The 22,203-nt window shown below is 38.1% G+C and overlaps 1 protein-coding gene across 1 annotated transcript; it reads left to right on the top strand.

Annotated features, from left to right (window-relative positions):
* The first annotated feature begins 894 nt into the window (after window positions 1-894).
* Window positions 895-21,576, top strand: dsc2l (desmocollin 2 like). Its single transcript, XM_033982399.2, has 16 exons — window positions 895-1,290; window positions 1,371-1,461; window positions 1,572-1,774; window positions 2,994-3,086; window positions 4,426-4,578; window positions 5,787-5,931; window positions 6,308-6,462; window positions 8,058-8,192; window positions 8,279-8,464; window positions 9,498-9,745; window positions 10,229-10,371; window positions 13,138-13,359; window positions 14,717-14,938; window positions 16,430-16,545; window positions 17,934-18,233; window positions 19,399-21,576. Exons 1-16 carry the CDS (start codon window positions 1,252-1,254, stop codon window positions 19,591-19,593), a joined length of 2,646 nt encoding a protein of 881 aa, XP_033838290.1. The 5' UTR covers window positions 895-1,251; the 3' UTR covers window positions 19,594-21,576.
* Window positions 21,577-22,203: the final 627 nt, after the last annotated feature.

Here is a 22,203-nt window from a genome sequence, read left to right on the forward strand (position 1 = left end):
TCGAGACCATTTCATACCAGAAATATTCTCAAAAAAACGAGCAGGTCATGATCCTAAAGTAAAAACAGACAGAAATGGCAAGGCCTCGTGTGAAAAGGTGTAAAACAAACTGAAGTATTATATAAAGTAAAGAATATTAGTGTAAATGTTAAGTATGTTTAGGGGTTTATTCTGCACTTTTCTCCTTTAATGTCGATTTGAAGATGATTATTTATGTTTTGATTTGTTGTTCTGTGATTTTAACGTCGTTCTTATTCTGTAAAACACTTTAAATGACTTTGTGCTGTACAAATAAACTCACTTTTCTTGTCAAATATCTGTTTTTTCCATCATTTACCACATTATAAAAAGAACAATTTGACAAACGAGACTCGATCAAATGGTTTAAACTGATTCATACATCACAAAACTAAAGCTGCACTCGCTTGTTTCCGTGGATATTTGATCACTTTGCCCTGGAGATTCCGCAGTATGGCATTAAATTCATGCAGATCCACAGAAACAAGCAACAGATCTGTGGAGAGATGAGATGTTTTTAAAATTATTCACGAGCCGTTAAACTCTCGTAATTAAATAAATACATGTTAGAGACATTCAGGGGAAACTTACAGGGAAATAAACAGGCCTAGAGGTTTAAATTATGCAACAAATACACATGTAATAGTCTATATTTATAAATTATTAAGAGTTTTTGTGTATTTTATAATTTTTCAGGCCTGTCCAAGCTCCACATCCTTCACAACGCACCTGTTTTCACATTTACTTTGCACAAAATCACTTTCCTAACGCCCCAAAGTGCAGTATCTCTGTCTTTTTTTTGAATATCTCTTTGGTATTTGCAGAGAAAATCAGCCCTGGAGAATGTTTCCTCCTGCTGGTGACTGAGAGCACTGCGCCTTGAGGCTGGAGTGGTCGGTTCAGTCGAGTCCGGGACGTACCTCTCCCTCGTCCTCGCCCTGGAGCAGTGACACAGGAGGGCAGAGTGCTTTCCAAAAGGAGGTTCTCTCTATCTCTGGGTGGGGCAGGGGCAGGTGCGTACCGATTCTGTGCTTGTGCTGACAGATACACTTGTCTTGGCCGCACTCAGCTCGAACTAAAGCGCGAAGGACGAGTGGCGCTACCTGCGTTTTCCGTGCGTAAAAGTTCGACTTTACGCCTGCGCCACTGCTCCGTGACCAGCCACAGCGACTGTTTGGACACGGAGGACGCTCTTTGGAACCGGAACAAACTCCACCAAGTTAGTTTTTTAAAATGGCGAAGGGAGTTTTCTTACACATCTGCCTGTTTGTGGTGAGTACAGCCCCGTATCGCTCTGTCCGGCCGCGCGTAACCGAACACTTTTACGAGCAGCTTTTCTTTTACTTTTCAAGGTTTTATCCCGAGTTCAAGCCTGTTACATCCCTCCAACTTTAGAGTTAAACGTTCCCCATGAAATACCTAAAGGATCTACAGTAACAACAGGTAAACAGCTCTTATAAACCAAATAAACAGCAATTATAAACCAAAAAAAAAGACGCTCACTAACTGCAGTACGCGCCTAAATCTGGTTCTGTCATCTGTTTCTTTTCCAGTTAAAGTTGCAGACTGCGACATCAAATCTGTCCAGCTCAGTTGCAGTGATCCTGATTTCAGAGTTGAGGATAATGGAGCTGTAGTGACTCTTTCCTCTGTGTTTGTGAGTCTCACCGGGAGGACATTTTTTGTGTTGGCTCAGGACAGAGATGGATCCGAGTCCGTCATGAAAGTTCATCTGCATCAGGAACTTCATCACAATGTAAGAGGATTTTGAATATATTTAGGCTGGGTTTGCTCTTGTACTGGTTTAGTCCTGGTTTAGCCCCGATCTTGGTTTAGTTTGGCTCTTGTTCTTGTAGAATGTTAGAAAACGTGTGTAGATTTACACGTTTACACTTGTCCTGGTTTGATCCTGATTCAGTCTTGATGTAGACTTGGTTTGGTTCAGCTCTAGTTCTAGTAAAATATAAGGAAATTGTAAAGATTTAAGCTGCATTGACATTTGTCCTGGTTTGATCCCTGCTTAGTCCTCATCCTGGTTTAGTCCTGTTTTAGTCCTGTTTTAGTCCTGTTTTAGTCCTGTTTTAGTCCTGGTTTAGTCCTAATGTAGACTTGTTTGATTTGGTTTGGCTCTAGTTCTGGTAGAATGTAACAAAAAATTGTATAGATTTAGGCTGCGTTTACACTTCCTGATTTGAAACTGGTTCAGTCCTGGTTCAGTCCTGGTTCAGTCCTGGTTCAGTCCTGGTTTAGCCCTGGTTTAGTCCTGGTTTAGTCCTGGTTTAGTCCTGGTTCAGTCCTGGTTCAGTCCTGGTTTAGCCCTGGTTTAGCCCTGGTTTAGCCCTGGTTTAGCCCTGGTTTAGCCCTGGTTCAGTCCTGGTTTAGTCCTGGTTTAGTCCTGGTTCAGTCCTGGTTTAGTCCTGGTTTAGCCCTGGTTTAGTCCTGGTTTAGTCCTGGTTCAGTCCTGGTTCAGTCCTGGTTTAGTCCTGGTTCAGTCCTGGTTTAGCCCTGGTTCAGTCCTGGTTCAGTCCTGGTTTAGCCCTGGTTCAGTCCTGGTTTAGTCCTGGTTTAGTCCTGGTTCAGTCCTGGTTTAGTCCTGGTTCAGTCCTGGTTCAGTCCTGGTTCAGTCCTGGTTTAGTCCTGGTTTAGCCCTGGTTTAGTCCTGGTTCAGTCCTGGTTTAGCCCTGGTTCAGTCCTGGTTTAGTCCTGGTTCAGTCCTGGTTTAGTCCTGGTTTAGTCCTCGTATCTTCTCTCTTCTTGCACATTTCACTTCATCTTTTTTAGTAAATAATGTAAATAACACAGTAATAAACGACATCACACTTCACCTTCAGTTTCCATGTTTTTTCAGTTTGTATCGGTGCCAAATGTGACTAAAATAAACAAATGTAACTGAGTTTTGACGTGCACGGTGCGAGCGTCTTACACTTTGTTAACGCAGATGCCATTTCCACACTGACCTGTTTCTGGGCCGACAGGAAACTCTGAGGCGGACCAAACGACACTGGGGCCTGCCCCCTCTGGACATAAAGGAGAACGACATTGGACCGTTTCCAAAAGTGCTTGAAAGAGTACGTGTATTTGACTTTCTTTAATACACGCAGGTATTTTTTTGTATTATTTCAGAGTTTATGTTTGCGATTAGTTTCACGTTGCATCATTTCATTAGTTTATGAAGTGTGCAGTAAAAAAAGTAAAAAAGTGCTGTACTTAAGTCAAATGTTTAGGTATCTGTGCTTTACTTAAGTACATTTTACAGTGGATACTTTTTACTTTTACTTGAGTACATTTGAGAGCTGTATCTGTACTTTTTACTCCACTACATTTCTGAACAGGACTGAAAAGTAAAAGTACTTTTCATCTGATTTGAGGAGTTATTTTTACCATGTTCTGACTAAAGTTTTCGAGTTTGTGCTTCGGCTTTGAGCAAAACACAAAATTCAGAAGAAAAAAACCCCAAACTGATTTATATTGTTACTGTTGTGTTACCAAAATATTTAATTTTACTCTTAAAGTACATTTTTAAACAGGTACTTCAATACTTTTACTTAAGTAGACCTGTTCATGTGATACTTTTTAATTTTACTTGAGTAACTTTTTACCTGTGTATCTGTACTTTACTTAAGTACATTTTACAGTGGATACTTTTTACTTTTACTTTTCAGTCCTGTTCAAAAATGTAGTGGAGTAGAAAGTACAGATACTGCTCTCAAATGTACTCAAGTAAAAGTAAAAAGTACTTTTCATCTGATTTGAGGAGTTACTTTTACCATGTTCTGACTAAAGTTTAAAAGTTCAAGCTTCAGATTTGAGCAAAACAAAAATAAAAACACAAAACACATAAGAAAAATTTAAAAAAATGGATTTGTATTGTTAATGTTGAACTTTAAATCAAAATCACTACTTTTACTTTTTAACAAATGAGAAACACTTGTGTGAAATACTTTTACTTTTTACTCTTAACATACATTTTAAACAAATACTTAAATTTTCATGTAATACTTTTACTTGAGCAACTTTTTCACACTGTATTTGTACTTTTACTTCATCCACCGCTGCATTTAACACAAAATATTCTAATTTCTTCCTCTGAACGCGGCTCTAAACTTTATATTTTCAGGATGTAACTGTCGAATCCTTCATGAAAAATCTCCAGGCTGATCTTTGATAGTTCCTAATTGTCCCTTGACTTTTACTCTGAAGTTCCCAAAAACAGTTAAACGCATATTTCTCCAGCACGTGGTATTTACTGTAGTACTGTTTGAGTTACTGCTCTGTTGATGTACCTGTCGTAACTGGTACTGCGAGCTCTTTAAATCCACGTGTTTGAAATTGAAAACGCGGCGTCGTCAGAACAGGATCATCACTGAAACGCTGTCATATTTTATTTTATTTTTTGGGTTTTTTTAGATCCAGTCTACCACAGAACAGGAGTATAAAGTGTACTACACCCTGACCGGCCCCGGGTACGATCGGCCTCCTGTGGGAGTGTTCAGTTTTGACGAGAAAGGAATGTTAAAGGTGACCAGGGCCCTGGACCGAGAGACAAATCCACTGTTTGAAGTAAGTACAAATAAACAGGTTTTGTTTTTTTCCCTCAGTCGTCCAGGTCTGAGCCGTAGGAAAAGCCAAAAGTCGACAGATTTTACTTTTACTTGTATACTTCTTCTAGTAGTCAAAGTATTCTCGTGCAGAAGTATTACTGTGAAGTGAAAGTACGCACAAATTTGACACTTTGGTGTAAAAAATGCACCAGTATTTTCACCACTACTGCTCTATTGTTTGTTAATGTGTACAATAATGAAACTACTACCACTACTACTACTACGACTACTACTACGACTACTACAACAAGCATAAACAAAGCATTTTATTTGTGTCTTCCTCACTCCTTTTTGAGCTTTTATAACCACAGTTTGTGAGATGTGCTTTAGGTGGATCTGTGCTATAAATAAATAAATAAATACATAAATAAATTAATAAATAAACAAATAAATACATAAATAAATAAACAAATAAATAAATAAACATAAACAAATAAATAAAAAAATAAATATTGGTGTTTTTCAGACTCCCAGATGGAGGTAAAAGCCAGTTCATTACATTGTACTTTTTCTTGAAATATCTAAAAAGTCAATTCACAAATATTAAACCTAATATATATTTATTTTTTTAGTAAGTGGACCCAAAAGCCTGTGATATTACAACAAAAATCTGCATTTTACTGTTAAAATGCTGATTTTTTTTGCTGAAGTTTACGTCCCTCTCATCTGTATTAAATATGATTGGACCCAGCTGTTTTATTATTTTTTATTTAAAGACTTTATAATATTAGTGCTGCTGATGTACGCCTGTATGTTTTTGGGGTTAATATTTAATCTGTGCGTCATTTTCTTTGCACTACTGAGTCATTTCTGGTTATTTTTTGGCTGTATGATAAGATTTAAGCTGTAAAAGGTTAAATGAATCACTTCTCTGACTCATTACAGACTCAAACTAACGACTAACGCATTTATTTATTGCAGCTCATGGTTTTGTAACAATATTGTAGATTTTAGAGTAGTTTTTGTGGTTTAAATCTGCTCTTGGTTGTAAATGAGTTTCAATATTATCGTTTAGCCCTGAGTTTGGCCCTAAGTTATAAATACTGAAACAACTATATAACGTCTCCTTAATATTTTGATCGTTGATTTTATCGTCGTAATCCCAAAAAAACTGAACAAATCTTCAAAACAAGCTCAAACGTAACTATTTTTCACTTTATTTTTCAGTTAGAAGCCAACGTTTACGACGTCAACACGAGAAGGCCCACAGATCGAACCATGACCATCCAAATCCGGGTTCTCGACTTGAACGACTGCGCTCCGGAGTTTTCTGGATCGATGGTTTTCTCCGTCCCCGAGCAAAGCAACATAGGTGAGTTCTGCACATTTTTCTTTCTTTAATAATGTGTTTTAGCGTCTGAGAACAGTTCGCCGTTTTTTTACGATGTTTTATAAGTGAACCTGGTTAACAGTGACGTAACAATAATGGAAATATCAACATGTTTTATTGTCAAAAGCTCAAAAAACAAAGGAGAATGAGATAATAATGGACCAGTTGCTTGTTATTCCATTTTAAAAAGGACAAAGCAGCGTTTTTACAAGTCGTTTAGCCATTTAAATACCGTACTATGACACGCACTTTTACTTTTACTTCAACTGCTCCTTGACGAAAATACAGTGTTAGCGTTTGGTTTTTTGCAGGATCTACGTGAAAATATAGTTGTTAAGTGTTTGTTTTCTTCCTGCAGGCACTGTGTGTGGTAAAGTCAACGCCACAGACAGAGATCAGCCTGGGACGGACCACGTGGCGATCCGCTACAGCCTGCTGTCCGGCACCAACCTGTTCAGCATCAACGCCGAGACGGGGGTCATCTCCACCGTGTCCAGCGCTCTGGACCGAGAGGCGAGTCAAACACATTTATTTACCGTTATATAAAGGCAACGCATTTGGAAAAACATAACAATTTTGCATCACATGTAGAACAGAGCGTACAGGAAATACGTGTTTGTGCTTAACTTATTTGCCATTAGTTTCATAATATAGAGAATAACTTAAAATAATATGAAATTATATTGTGACAAACTCTTTACAAACGTTTTTTTAAAGCGTATCTGACAGGTTTTTCATGTTAGTTTTATGGAATAGTACCTGCGAGGAAGATTTATCATCATTTTACATCAGTTAAGTTGCAGTTTGTGGGGAAAAAGTTGTGAAGAAAAGCAAAAAATACAGTTCGTTTGCTCGGTAACTGTTACAAAATTACCTCCGTGTGACGTCAAATCGTAAACTTCACAGAAAAATCCATGCAAATATCAAGCGTTTTATTATTTTGGTTGTGTTTATTGCACTGAAAAACCTGCGTATTTCCTGCATTTGCATCTCAACAAACCTGATATTTATTTATTTTGAAGGGTTTTGCTTATCTCCATGGAAATATTTCTGCTTTTGCTGTAATATTCCACAGTTTTAAACATAAATCTTTAAATATAATTGTGAACTGTTAGTCTAAGCTGCCGTGTTCACTTTTACTCTTAACAAATACTTAAATTTTCATGTAATACTTTTACTCGGGCAACTTTTTCACACTGTATTTGTACTTTTACTTCATCCACCACTGCATTTAACACAAAATATTCAAATTTCTTCCTCAGAACGCAGCTCTAAACTTCCTACTACTACTTTACATCACGCCCAGTGCCAGTTGTGAGACGTTATTGCTCCTTGTTTTCCTCAAACAAATTAAACATTTTACGCCAAGACTGTAAATCGTTTCCAAAAAATGTGCGTATATTTTGATGCACCGCTCCTTTAGATCACGTTCGCCAAAGTTGAGCTCATTCCGACAAACGCCTGAGGGAGAGTTTGTAAAAGTCTCATGTGTCAAAACCCGACAAGGCGTGAGTCTCGCTGCAGCATGATCACGGCAGGGGTGTTATTGACGTTTCATCGGGATGTCAAAGCTGAAATTTGCGCCAAATTTTTGTAGGGATACATTTTTTTGTAGGGAAGCTAATTGATAAGTTTTGATGTCACAGCCTTTGAGATCATTTTGACCAAATTTGAACCTGTTTGGGTGAAAATCAGAGCATGGGATTGTAAAAGTCTCATGTGTCAATGTGTGAGTCTCGCTGCAGCATGTTATTGACATTTTATTGGGGTGTCAAAACTAAAATTTGCACCAAATTTTTGTAGGGATACATTTTTTTGTAGGGAAGCTAATTGATAAGTTTTGATGTCACAGCCTTTGAGATCATTTTGACCAAATTTGAGCCTGTTCGGGTGAAAATCAGAGCACGGGATTGTAAAAGTCTTAACATTTACCAAACTGATACTAAATGCTAATACTAAACTAATGCTAATGGGTCCTTCGCCAACTTCTGCCGCTCGGGTCTAAGGGAAAAAACTTCATGCAACTTGTTCTCTGTGACGACACCAAACAAAAGATGATTTAACTTGTCCAAAATGTTTAAATAACCTTTTTTTTTGGTCTGATTTAGACTCAAGACAAGCACTTGGTGACAGTTGTTATCAGAGACATGAAAGGAGCTGCCAACGGTATGGCCACGACTGGTACTGCAACGATAACGCTGTCCGACATCAACGACAACCCTCCGACCTTCAAACAAACCTCTGTAAGTATTAGCAGAAGTATCACCAAATGTCAGCTTTTTCCTGCTTAAAATGAATCTTTATCGTCATGATTTTTGTTCTCGTTTAGTTCACGGCAACAGTCCAGGAAAACACGGCGGAAAAACTCATCCTCCGCATTCCCGTCGAAGACAAAGACCTGGTCAACACCGATAACTGGTTTTCAAAGTTTGTGATCACCAAAGGAAACGAAAATGGAAATTTCAGAGTTGACGTTGACCCCAAAACGAATGAAGGACTTCTGTATGTCGTGAAGGTACTAGTCACTCGATTTTAACAGAACTAGTCTCATTTTAAACAGGTTCAAACGTATTTCCCACTTTCCTAACACATTCCTGGATCTTAATTATTAACCGTTATTACTTTAAAGGCACTTTTCACAACTTTCAGCGGCCAAAGAGGCGTTTTGCTCTGATGCTAATGCTAACTACAACTAGCTAGCTGCACACATCCTTACTTCCTGTTTCGTGAATGATAAAAATGCTTTATAATTACAAACAGAGAGCACACAGTGGTCTTATTTTGACCCTAGGAGCTGCTTTTGTGCACTGGGGCAAGACACATTTTATTATTTATTCCATTAGTCCCTGAAGCCAACGGATAAACACGTGCAGACATCAATTTTATTTATTTATTTATTTATTTATTTATTTATTTATTTATTTATTTATTTATTTATTTATTTATTTATTTATTTATTTATTTATTTATTTATTTATTTATTCATTCATTCATTTATGGTTTACTTATTTATTAATTAATTCATTTTATTTATTTATTCATTCATTTATTTATTTATTGCTTTTTTATTTCTTTCTTGCTTTATTCATTCATTCATTCATTCATTTTATTTATTATTTACTTATTTATTTTATTATTTACTTATTTATTGTATTATTTATGTATTTATTCATTTATTTATTTCTTGCTTTCTTTCTTTCTTACTTTATTTTTATTTTTTATTAATTAATTAATTCATTTATTTATTTATTCATTCATTTTATTTATCTATTTTATTTTTTATGTATTAATTAATTAATTGATTAATTAATTTATTTATTTATTTCTTTAGCATTTTTTATTCATTCATTAATTTATTTATTTTATTTATTCATTTGTTTCTTTCTCAGCCTAATTATTTATTGTATTATTTATGTATTTATTTATTTATTGCTTTCTTTCTTTCTTTTTATTTTTTATTCATTCATTTATTTATTCATTCATTCATTTATTTTACTTATTCATTCATTCATTTATTTTACTTATTCATTCATTTGTTTCTTTCTCAGCCTTTGGACTTTGAGAAAACTCCGCAGGTAAAGATCGAGGTCATGGCTCAGAACAAGGCGGAGCTGAAGGGGACGACGGCCCAGTGGAAGTCCGCCGTAGTGGACATCACGGTCACAAACGTGGACGAGGGCCCCGAGTTTATCCCTCCCATCAAATACCTGTCAGTGAAAGAAAACACCGCCAACGGCACCGTCATAGGAACCTACACCGCTCTGGACCCGGAGACAAAGAGCAGCGCGGGCATCATGTAAATATCTCTTTTGTTACACAGATCAAATTTCACCACTTGGAAAACGTTTTTTCAAAGCGTATCTGGCAGGTTTTTCATGTTAGTTTTATGGAATTGTACCTGCGGTGAATCGTTTATCATCATTTTATATCAGTTTAGTGGCAGTTTGTGGGAAAAAGGTGCGAAAAAAAGCAAAAAATACAGTTTGTTTGCTTGATAACAGTTATAAAATGACCTCAAATCATAAACTTCACAGAAAAATCCATGCAAATATGAAGCGTTTTATTATTTTGTTGTGTATTTTCTGCATTTGCATCTCCACAAACCTGATATTTATTTAGTTTGAAGGGTTTTGCTCATCTCTATGGAAATATTATTGCTTTTGCTGTAGTATTCCACAGTTTTAAGCATAAATCTTTAATCTTTAGTCTAAGCTGCCATGTGCGCTTCCACCTACAGAGGGCAGACTTGTAATGTGGATTTTTGTCGTCTTTTTCTCAGGTATTACAAAATTACAGACCCGGGCTCGTGGATAAACGTGGACCGGGCCTCGGGGGAGCTGAAAGTCGCCAACACCATCGACCGAGAGTCCAGTTATGTCCAGAACGGGCTGTACAACGTCACCGTGAGAGCCGTGGACGGAAGTAAGAGCAAACACGCAACACGAGCGGCACGGTTTGATATTATACAGAGAAAATGTCACTGTTTGGGTCCAGTTTACGCTCGTTTTGGTTCTGATTCGGACGCGGTTTGGTCCAGTTCTAGTCCGTGTTTAGTCCTGGGTCTTGTCCTGGTTTAGTTTTGGGGGTTTCGTCTTTGTTCAGTCGCAGTTTTGATGCCGTGAAAGTGTAAAAAGTAAAGTTAACACTCTCTTATTACAGTAAACACACTCTTTTTACAGTCTGAGGTTGGTTATGTGGCAGAGTGGTTGATATTTCCTGGTTTTAGCTTTGAGGTTGTGGGTTTAATTCTGAAACGAGTCAAAATTCTCATAAATTTTAATCACAAAGTAAAAGACAAGCGTTTAAAGAGTTTATATTTTCATCAAAAATTGTTGTTTAAAATTAAAAGGTGGTTCTTCAAACTATTAATCATGGGAAAAAAAGACTTGAAACTTTAACTTTGGGGATAAAGTTTTGGTGACTACAAGAACTGTCTGAGAGTCAGGAAGTGCACGGTTAGCATCAGTGGTGGATGAAGTACTCAGTTTTGTTGCTTAAGTAAAAGTACACCAGAGCAAAAAAACAAACAAAACTTAAGTAAAAGTAAAAATATCACATAAAAAATCTACTTAAATAGTAAAAAGTAAAAGTATTTCATGCAGAGCTTCAAATGTAGTGATTCTGATAAAGACATTTTATTTGTATATTTTTATTTTATTTATTTTGCTTTTTATTTGTATATTTTTATTTTATTTATTTTGCTTTTTATTTGTATATTTACTATTTATATTTATTTATTTATTTGTATATTTTGTGTTTTACTTGTATATTTGTATTTAATATATTTTACTCAAGCTACAAAAAATGTGTTAAAAATAAACCCTCAGACAATAATGAAAAACACTTTTTACTTTTCAGTCCTGTTCAAAAACATAGAAAGTACAAGTACTGCTCTCAAACATAGAAAAGCAAAAGTAAAAAGTATCTACTGTAAAATGCGGTTAAGTAAAGTACAAATACCTAAAAATTCTACTTAAGCACGTGAGAAAAAGTGCTCGTAAACTCATCCCGGGTAATAGTTCCTCTGCTCCGATATTCATACGTGTAATTGTATAAATATATGTAATCAAATCAGGTACGACACGTTTAACGCTGTAATTAGGCGCCGTTTCCTGAAGTTCCACCGTAGGCTTATATTATACATTTACCTCGGCGCTGGCGGCAGCTCTGACTGGCAGGGCGTGCTCCCGATCGAATTAACGAGCATTTTGTCCAAACTTGTCTCTTTCAACAGAAATCTCTATTAACTCGGTGTGTTTTTAAAGTACTACGGGGATTTAACGTGAATACTTTTGTGACGGAGTGGGACGGAGTGTGACGGCGACTTAAGGTGGAGGTTGAGCCGTGGGTTATTGTTACAGCAGCGCTCCACCCTGTTAGTGTGTGTCTGTCTGTGTGTGTGTGTGTGTTGTGTGTCTGTCTATGGCCTCACCCTGTGTTGTGTGTCACCGATGACCTCATCTTTTCACATCAGTCCAGGTGTGAACTTTTGTGCCGGTTCATGTGTTCAGATTTGGCCGCGTTCCCGTCGCTGTTGTTGACGATAAGTGACGCCAAATGTAAAACGCGTGACGCTACGTGGGTGTTTGGTGTGTTGCAATAGTAGGATTTGCGTTACTTTCTTCACAATAATCTATTTGTGTGCGCATGGTAACGCGTACTTTCTGATACCGGGACAATAAAATGCTTTGTATTTCGGTGCAGACGACACGGAGCAGACGTATTTTGACCTCAAGAGCTGCTGACGATAAATTTGTGGGAAAAATTAGAACAATACAAAGTGTACCGTAAGTCGCACCAGCCAAAAAAATGCATAATATATTAAAAATAAAAAAAAAACATAAAAGTCGCTCTGGAGTATAAGTCGCATCAGCCAAAAAAATGCATAATAATAATAATAATAATTTAAAAAAAAAACATATATAAGCCGCTCTGCATAATAATAATAATAATAATAAAAAAAAAATCATATATAAGTCTCTCTGGAGTATAAGTCCCACCAGCCAAAAAATTCATAATAATGAAGAAAAAACATATATAAGTCAAATTTTTGGGGGAAATTTATTTTACAAAATCCAAGACCAAGAACAGACATTTTATCTTTAAATCAAGTTACAATAATAATAATAAAATGTGGAACAACAGGCTGAATATCAGTACATCACGCTAACGTAACACATTTATATTTATTCAGCTCCATGAAGCACAGACAGAACTGAACACGTGTCTGGTTTGTTAACGTAAGATATTAACAGTTAATCAGATAAATAAAGCAGAAAAAACAACGAGTTTACTCAGGATCTCACTACAAATCAATAAATCCACTGAATTCTTCGTCCTCGGTGTCACTTCTGAACAAATCCACCAACTCCAGAGGAAGATGAAGCGCTGTTTCCTCGTCTGCGTGGCTGTTATTACTGGTACAAACCTAGAGTGCCCTCGTGTGGTTGTCAGTGTAAAAATAACGAAATATAAGAATAATAATGTGTAATATCGAGACCATACACAGGTTTTTGAGCGACTAAAGATCGTTCAAACTTGTATGAATCGCTCCAAATACAACTTCAGCGTCAGTGAGAAGAAAACGGCGATAACATGTTAAAAATAAAGTCTGAAAAGTCCATTTTGCATAAGACGCTGCTTTAAAAACCATAACTTCTCAACTTCTTCTTCTCTGCATTATTCCAGGCTCTAAGTCGGGCACGGGCACAGTGGTCATCCAGGTGGAGGACGAGAACGACAACATCCCAAAGCTGCCCACGGGCGAGCTGGTGCTGTGCGAGAAAGAGGGGACGCTGGGGTCCGTGCTGCTGGTGGCGCAGGACGAGGACAGGAGCCCCTTCGCTGAGCCGTTTGCGTTCAGCCTGCCCAATAACGACAACGGCCAGTGGAGCGTGACCAAACTCAACGGTGAGGAGCGGGAACGGGACACGATTCTGTGGTTTTTATATGTATTTACTATCCGTTTGTAGTTGTTACGGCTGTAGTCGAGTGAAGGAAATCATGGAAATCAACCCTGTGCATCTGATAATTGACGAAAAAAGGGTGTGACGCCGGTAAAATCTCGCACCAAAACTGCTACGTGAACAAATATGTGCCACTAAACGGCATCGTCACAACTGAAATTAATTCTATAATTGGTCGAATCATAAAAAGACTCTGCAGCCCGTGTAATTAGTAGCAAAACTAAGGTGCAAAAGTGCAAAAACTGAAAAAAACAAGTCTTATTTTCCTTGTAATTGTACTATTTCACATACTAGTCATGCAGTTATCTGAAATCAACCGTAACTTGAACTTCCTCTTTAAAAATAAATAGAATATCTGTTTAGGGCTGGGCGATATGACAAAACATGAATCATACATGTTTTAAATCGGTTCATCCCAGTGTTGAATTTGTGTTTTGTCTCATTAAAAACAGTTAAAATGTGTTTCTGCGTTGATTTTCTGGAACGTAAACAACACAGACTTTTAATCAGAGCCATTTAACACAAAAAGGTCCGTTTTTTTTCTCTTACGTACCATAAATTCCGGACTGTAGAGCGCACTTGAAAATAAATAATAAATACCAGCTAAATTTGAAAAGAAAATCAATATTGTACATATATAAGCCGCTCCTGAATATAAGCCGCAGGTTTTCATATTGTAACGTGAGATATTTACACAGAAAGACGATACACGGACACGCTTTTTTTAATCTGTGCCTGAAAATTGGCATCGACACGACATCAACACGGGATGAACACACCTGCAGGTTTAGAAAATAAAGCTGCACCAACACGGCATCTGCTTTTATTTCCTCTGAGAGATTTTGTCGTCTTTTTACATTGACCAAGTTCGATTCATTGATGCCGAGCTTACGTGCAGTGGCTCTATTTCCTTCTTTAATAGTCAAACTTACGTGCAGTGGCTCCATTTCCTTCTTTGTCGGTCAAACTCACGTGCAGTGGCTTTATTTCCTTCTTTAATAGTCAAACTTACGTGCAGTGGCTCTATTTCCTTCTTTATCATATCCATTTCTTCGTGTGTTTTCCGTGATGCGCAAAATGACCGTTCAAAATCAAAACTAGTAAATTCTTCAGAGCAGAATCTTTCCCCACGTCTGTCTCACTTTTACGTTTACAGCCAGAGAGCGCCCCCCGGTGGACATTATCCAGTAAAATTCTATAAATAAGCCGCACTGTTGGGGGAAAACGTCGCGGCTTATAGTCCCAAATTTACAGTATTTTATTTTCTAAGCGTTTTCCGTCTCTGTCTTTTCTCTCCTCAGACACTGCCGCCGTCCTCCAGCAGGTGAAGGCGCTGCACTTGGGGGTCCATGAGGTGGACGTTCTCGTGACCGACCTCCAAGGCACCGGTAAAGAACAGAAGGTGAACGTGAGGATCTGCAAGTGCGTGAACGGCGTGTGTCCGGCCATCAAGTCGTCCATCACGCTGGGGCCCTTCGGGTGGCTGGCCCTGCTGCTGCCGCTGCTCCTGCTCCTCCTCCTCTGTGAGTTTAAACTTCAGATGGATTTGTTTTATTTCTTAGACTATTTGACGTAAAATCAAATGCAAAAAAAAAAAAAAACAGTCTGGTTAAAGTGGCAGCACCGGAATCGCTCTAAACTTGAGCTGCATTAGATTTGTCCTGTTTTTTTCCGATTATTTTCACCTTATTCCATCGTCATTTGGGTTGTTTATTTTCGTTTTGAAGCTTCCCAGAGAATTCGTGCAGCGTTGACTTGTTGTTGCACATAAATATTGAACATTTCACACAAACCAACCGACTTTATACACTGCCTGGCCAAAAAAAAAAAGGTCACACAGTCTAATATTTGGTTGTTCCGCCTTTAGCTTCGTGGCATCGTTTCGATTTCGCTTCTGCAACGTCACAGATTTATTTCCATCCAGTTTTGCATTAATTTTCCACCTGTTGCATTGATGATGGTCGAGTCTGACGCTGGTCAAAGCTTCTCCAGCTCATCCCAAAGATTCTCACTGGGGTTAAGGTCTGGACTCTGTGGTGGACGATCCATGTGTGAAAATGACGTCTCTGTCTCTCCCTCTCTCTGTCTCTGTCTTTCTGCTTCTCTTTCTCTCTCTGCCCCCCCCCCCCCTCTCAGTACATCAGTTCTCTCTGTCTCTCTCTTTCTGCTTCTCCCTCTCTCTGCTTTGCTCTCTCCCTCTCTGCTTCTATTTCCCTCTCTCTCCCTCTCTCTGTGCATCTTTCTGTCTCTCTCTCTACTTCTCTTTCTCTCTCTCTCCCTCTCTGCTGCTATTTCCCTCTCTCTCCCTCTCTCTGTACATCTTTCTCTCTGTCTGTCTCTCTCTCTGTCTCCCTCTCTGCTTCCATTTCTCTCTCCCTCTCTCTCTTTCGCTTGCTGTCTGTCTCTCTCTCTGCTTCTATTTCTCTCTCCCTCTATCTCTCTCCCTCTCTCTGTGCATCTTTCTCTCTCTCTCTCTCTCTGCTTGGTGTTTTTCACATGGATTTAATTTCTTTTGCAGATAAAAAAAAAACAAAAACAAACTTGTAGACATTTTTTTGGCTGAAACATGTGGCACCACACACAGTTGACATTCTCCGATGAATTTCAACGTGTTTGCACCTTCAGAAACCAAAAACGTGACAACTGACCGCTGTTCGATCCTGGAGCTTCTTTGTTAATCGCCCAAACTCTCAACGTTTGTTTTTTAATCTGCAAAAGAAACAAAATCCATGTGAAAAACAAGTAAAACAAAAAAGTAAGCTTCTAACTGTATTAAAAGTCCTTATACCGAAAAATTCACCTTATTTATTGAATGACCCTCGTATTTTAGCACCAAAACATTTCCCAAATTCTTGAAAGTGCTACTCCAAAGAAAGCGCCGTTTAGTTGCATTTACGGAAAAACCGAGCCGAGGGAAGACGGAATACGGTTAATCTATTGTGTCATTATGAAATTAAATACCTGAGATGTTTATTTGACAAACTTGTGACTAAAGTCTGTGTCTTTCTCCTCAGTCTTGCTCCTGATCTTCTTGTGCGTCACGTCCCGTCAGAAGGTGCAGATGGACGACCTGAAGGACAGCGGCGGAGTCCTGCTCAAGTCCAACACTGAAGCTCCGGGAGAGGAAGTGGTGAGGCTTTATCCTTTGAGTTTGGCGTGTTTATCAAATGGTAAACGCTGAAGTTATTTAGTTATTAGAATGTTCTCTGCAAACATGTTCAGAAGTGCATCGAGTTTTCAATGCGCACTCGACAGAATCGTACGTTTAAAGCAGAAAAATCCCAAAATACCATTGTCCCTCGCTATAACGTGGTCCACCTTTCGCTTCTTCTCGCTGTTTTGTGGATTTTTTGGTGCAATGTTGTGTGTTTTTTGTTTTTGTGTGTGTGTGTTCTGCGTCCTGATTGGCTAAGGGACAGTAGACCAAATTTACATAAACGTTGGATCGCAGTGTGACTCTGAAGTGCTGTACGTTTGCAATTCGTTTTCTCCCCGACAAAACCCACAATGTCGATGAAACGTTCTGCACCGACAAAGACGCCTACGAAGGTTTGAACTTTGAGAGAGTTTAAACGAGAGAGAAATGTGAGAAAATGTTAACGCCTGTGTGAGAAAAGTGTATAAAGTGTGTGGTGAGGGGTTTTACAGACAAAAACAGAGAGAATAAAGCTGATACTTGGCGGATTTTGCTTATTGCGGGTTATTTTTAGAACGTGACCCCCGAGATAAATGAGGGACTTGTAGGAGTGAAGTTAAAAATGGATTTTCTGATGAGAACAGACGCAGTGATTGGTCTGTGTGTGGATTAGGGCTGTTTAATGCGAAAATAACGTTGAAAATTGCAGAAATATTGACATTTTAACTTGATTTTTAAGGTGGAATCCATAATGTGGGTTCTTACGTTCAGTTTTTTAAGGATATTTCTTTAGTTTGCTTTAAAAATTTGATAGAAAAAGCTGAAAAAGTGCCAATTTTGATCTGATCTATGGACGAGAGACATTTGATACAAACTAAAACGGCAAAAATGTATTAAATCATATTGAATCTAAAAGAAAGAAGTGAATGCGTGAGGTGCGTTTGGGGAATGAATGAACATTTTAATGTGTATCTTCACTTTAAAGATACTACAGTTTACTCGTATTGTCTCTGTATATAAAGTACATGTGTAGTTTTTTTGTGCTTTTTTTCAGTCTCCTACAACGTTTTGTCCAGTTTTTCTACACAAAGATAACACAAAATCTCTTTCTTTTAGACATTAGACAACGCAAAATAAGAGTTTAAACAAGAGAGAAATGTGAGAAAATGTTAACGCCTGTGTGAGAAAAGTGTATAAAGTGTGTGGTGAGGGGTTTTACAGACAAAAAACATAGAGAATAACGTAAAAAATCAAACTGACGACTTTTAGAACAAAACCCCCACGATAATCAACAACCAACAACCTTTTTCTAGTCCGTAACACAACGTTCACATTTATTTCCGCCACAGAAACTCATTTTTGCATTTCGTTTCCCTCCGCAGGACTCGAGCCTCCTCACTGGTCCCATCATGGTCGACTCCGGGGTCAAAGGGTCGGGGGTCAATGACACGTTGTTAAACACAGGCTGGATGGGCAACAAGAGCACCAGCTCCATGCAGGAGAACGGCATGTACAAGGGCAACATGGCCACGGACACGCAGTACTTCACCAACTACGACGAGCAGTTCGGGATGCAGTACGGGGACGGGCAGCTCCTCGGCAACGGGTACGACGGCAGGTTCCACACGCAGGACGCATCCCTGCTCCACACCTGGCAGACCAACGGACGCTACTTAGACCAGGTAAAACTTTAGCACGAGGAGGGTTTTATTTATCACAACGGCTTTGTTTTATAACGTTAAAGTTGTGTTTTCATGAGAAGAAAAGTCAGAAAATACAGGAAAGTAGCTGTGGGTTTTAAAACGTAATGCTGTACTTGAGTTTTACAGTTTGATTTTGAAGTTTATAATCACTTTTTACAACTTTTATGGACCGGTGTGGCCTAACAACGATGTGTACTTTCTGATTATCACATATAAATACAAAAGAAATACAAAAAAATACAAAAAAAATGTGGTACAGGCCCTTTAATTCTCTGCAGTTTAAAGGATCCGTGTTAAAATGTTGTTTCCTCATCAAAAACAGAACTGGAGTTGTGTTTTTTTTTTGTTTGATTCACACATTTAACACGCAAACCCTGCAGATTTAGGCTTCTTCTCAAACCGGAAACACTCCGTTCCACCTTGTGATGTCATCATGTGGTGATACAGGAAGTAGGAAGTGCTTCGCTGTGTTTTTAAACTCCGCACGCCTTCGTTTCTAGAATCATTTGGATCATTTCAGCTCTACAGTTTCCATTCAACACTGAACAAAAGGTAAAAAGGAGCCGATAATGTGAAAACTACCACTTCATGACATCACAAGGTGGAACAGGACTAAACCAGGACTGAGCCAGAGATTTTAATCATGTTCGAGTTATTTCCTAATCCTTTACCCTCTCAAACATGACTCAAACATGCTCGAATCACTCCAAAAACAACTCTAATTGCGTATTTTCAATTGGCAAACACTCCGTTCCACCTTGTGATGTCATCAAGTGGTGATACAGGAAGTGCTCCGCTGTGTTTTTAAACTCCACACACCTTCATTTCTAGAATCATTTGGATCATTTCAGCTCCTGGAATTGCCCATTTTTACCGAACAAAAGGTCAAAAGTAGCTGTTAACTTGAAAACTAGCACTTCGTGACATCACAAGGTGGAACGGGGCGTGTTTTTGACGGGTTTAAAGGTCAAAAGAGTCAGTTTTGTGTAATATAGGACCTTGAAAAACACTGATATTGAACTCTCCAGTGGAACATGAGCTCACTTTCTGCAGAGCGTTTCTCAATATTTAGAAATACTTCTCGGTCGATGTTGTGTAATCTCCATCGTCTCAAAAGTTTCTCCTTTTCCGTCCCGTCTCGCAGAAGCTGTACTACATGGGCGCGGAGGACGAGGGCCGCTACGCCGACGACATCATCCGCTCGTACGGCTTCGAGGGCGTGGGCTCGGCGGCGGGGTCGGTCGGCTGCTGCAGCAACTTCGGCGAAGAGAATCTGGAGTTCCTGGACACGCTCGGGCCGAAGTTCAAAACACTGGCGGACGTTTGCTCCAAGAGATGAAGACGACGAAAAAAACGAGACGCTGCGGACAATTTGAATGTAGAACACACGAGCGGAGAGATGAACTATGGGGAAAATGAGAGTTTTTTTCATGTTTGTGCGGCTGGATGATGTTTAAAAAATGGATTTTCTACTGAGAACAGACGCAGTGATTGGTCTGTGTGTGGATTAGGGCTGTTTAATGCGAAAATAACGTTGAAAATTGCAGAAATATTGACATTTTAACATGATTTTTAAGGTGGAATCCATAATGTGGGTTCTTACGTTCAGTTTTTTAAGGATATTTCTTTAGTTTGCTTTAAAAATTTGATAGAAAAAGCTGAAAAAGTGCCAATTTTGATCTGATCTATGGACGAGAGACATTTGATACGAACTAAAACGGCAAAAATGTATTAAATCATATTGAATCTAAAAGAAAGAAGTGAATGCGTGAGGTGCGTTTGGGGAATGAATGGACATTTTAATGTGTATCTTCACTTTAAAGATACAGTTTACTCGTATTGTCTCTGTATATAAAGTACATATGTGTTTTTTTGTGCGATATCCTCATAATTTGGAGCGTTTTTTCAGTCTCGCACTTTTTTGTCAAGTAGTTGTTGCACAGGGCGTGTCTTTATGCACAGGATTTATAATAGCGCTTTTTTTGGACACTTAAACTCGCTTTTTTATTGTTTATTTGAGTAGGAACAGATAGAACAAACATAGATTAGCAATTTGGTAACCTGAAGCAAAGATTCTAGTGTTTGTCGCTGAGGTAAAAATCGCAAAACTAGCCCCTAGAAGAGCTTTTAAAGTGTTAATTTCACTAAAAAGCTGTGGGATTTTATGTAGAAAAAGCGATAAATGCAAGAATTACAATATCACACACTTAAAAACACAGAAACGCTCACATTTTACTCTTTTTTTTCACACCGTTCACGTGTTCTGTCTGCTGTCTACACTCATACCCGAGTGATCGCATAGTACGAATACTTTCTGACGCTCTAGTGATTTCAGATTTGTTTAGTTTGTTTACACGAGCCGCAGACACAACAGTCTTCGTGCCAGTTTTCATTCACGCGGACAAGTTCTCCATAAAGCAGGTCAAAACGTTAGCAACTAAATCAACTTTTGTCATTTTAAACCGCGTTTCACCTTAAATTTAAACTATTTTCTCGCTTAAAACTGGTCAAATCTGTTGAAAACTACACTCCTATTTATCAAACATCCCCGATCAGATTGTGTTTTGCGTGCTAGCTCGCGCTGTTGGGGTTAATTCGCTGGGGATTAGCTTAACGCCGCCGTAATATGTTGTTTCATCCACATTTCTTCGCTCGTATTGTTGAAACTTGCTGCGCCCCAGATTAGCCCTGTTTATCTGTACACACATTCTTCCCAGGGCGTTGCCGCCGCGGCCGTGTCACCCGGCAGCATTGCAACATTCCTCCAGTAGCGATGTTAAAGTTGGCACAAAGACGTGAACCTCGGAGCGGGAGGGGGCGTTAACCACTCTGCCGCTGCCCAGATTCAAACAGGCTGCGTTCACGGTGTAAAATCTGATGATGTCGTAGTTTCAGATGGTGCTGAAAGGGGAAAATCTGTGCGAGTTTATGGGATTTTTGCTGTTTTTCAAATCCAAAAACGTTAAAACATCTTATTATTTATGCATCCACAAATCTGCAATATCAATTTCATGGTTTAAAGTCTTTTCAAGCAACAATTTTCTGCATTTTTGGTGAAAAATAATGCAACTTTTGTGTTTAAACAGCAAATTCTGCCCAAAAACTCTCACCTGTCCTCGTGAACACAGCCTATTATCAAACTACTTTTACGAGTTTACACAAACGACTAATAAAAGAAGGTTTTTTTTGCAAATAAATGAATATATTATAGAGTTTAGTTGGATTTTTTGTGTATTTGAGCTGTAACTTGATGCACTAAAGCTTGTGTCTTGGATTCAGTGTTACAGATTTGCTTTTATAAATATTTGGTGTGTAAAAGCGACGGTTTTCGTGTGATCTTTTGTACTTTGGAACAAGATAGAACAGATATGGTTGTGTGTGATCCCACATTAGTGTGGCACGGTGTGGTGAATGATCGACAGGGAGGGGCAGGCTGTTTGAACAATGACAAAGAAGGTGTTGTTCCCAGGAGTCGACCTCTTGAAGTTGAGAAACGAGAAAGAAAAAACTGACTTGTATGTTTGTGGGTGGACTTAATGTTTAAAGGAACAGTGTCTGCCTTTATCACAAGTAAAACAATCACATTAAGCTCCTGAGACACATTTTGGGTTGTTTAGGTCACAGTGCAAATTTTTAGAAGAAGAACAGCAACAAGAACATGTTCAATTTTGAATATTTCTAAGAGTTTAGAATATTTATTTATTTATTACTTTTATTTTTACTTATTTATTACTTTTTTATTTAATTTTTAACATTTTTTATTTAATTTATTTTTTATTACTTTTTTATTTAATTTATTTTTTTTTACATTTTTAATTGTATTTATTTTTATTTTATTTTTATTTTTTTTATTTTGTATTATTATTTTATGTATTATTATTATTTTACATCTTTAATTTAATTTGTATTTATTAATTTTTATTATTTTATTTAATTTATTATTATTATT

Source organism: Periophthalmus magnuspinnatus, chromosome 17, assembly GCF_009829125.3.
Source record: "Periophthalmus magnuspinnatus isolate fPerMag1 chromosome 17, fPerMag1.2.pri, whole genome shotgun sequence".
Classification (NCBI taxonomy): domain Eukaryota; kingdom Metazoa; phylum Chordata; class Actinopteri; order Gobiiformes; family Gobiidae; genus Periophthalmus; species Periophthalmus magnuspinnatus.

Bases quoted from the DNA above. Each gene is read 5' to 3' on its own strand.
- dsc2l (XM_033982399.2), top strand. From the start codon at position 1,252: ATGGCGAAGGGAGTTTTCTTACACATCTGCCTGTTTGTG. The intron at 1,462-1,571 runs GTAAACAGCTCT...TTTCTTTTCCAG, and splicing joins AGGATCTACAGTAACAACAG to TTAAAGTTGCAGACTGCGAC. The intron at 16,546-17,933 runs GTGAGGCTTTAT...TTCCCTCCGCAG, and splicing joins AAGCTCCGGGAGAGGAAGTG to GACTCGAGCCTCCTCACTGG.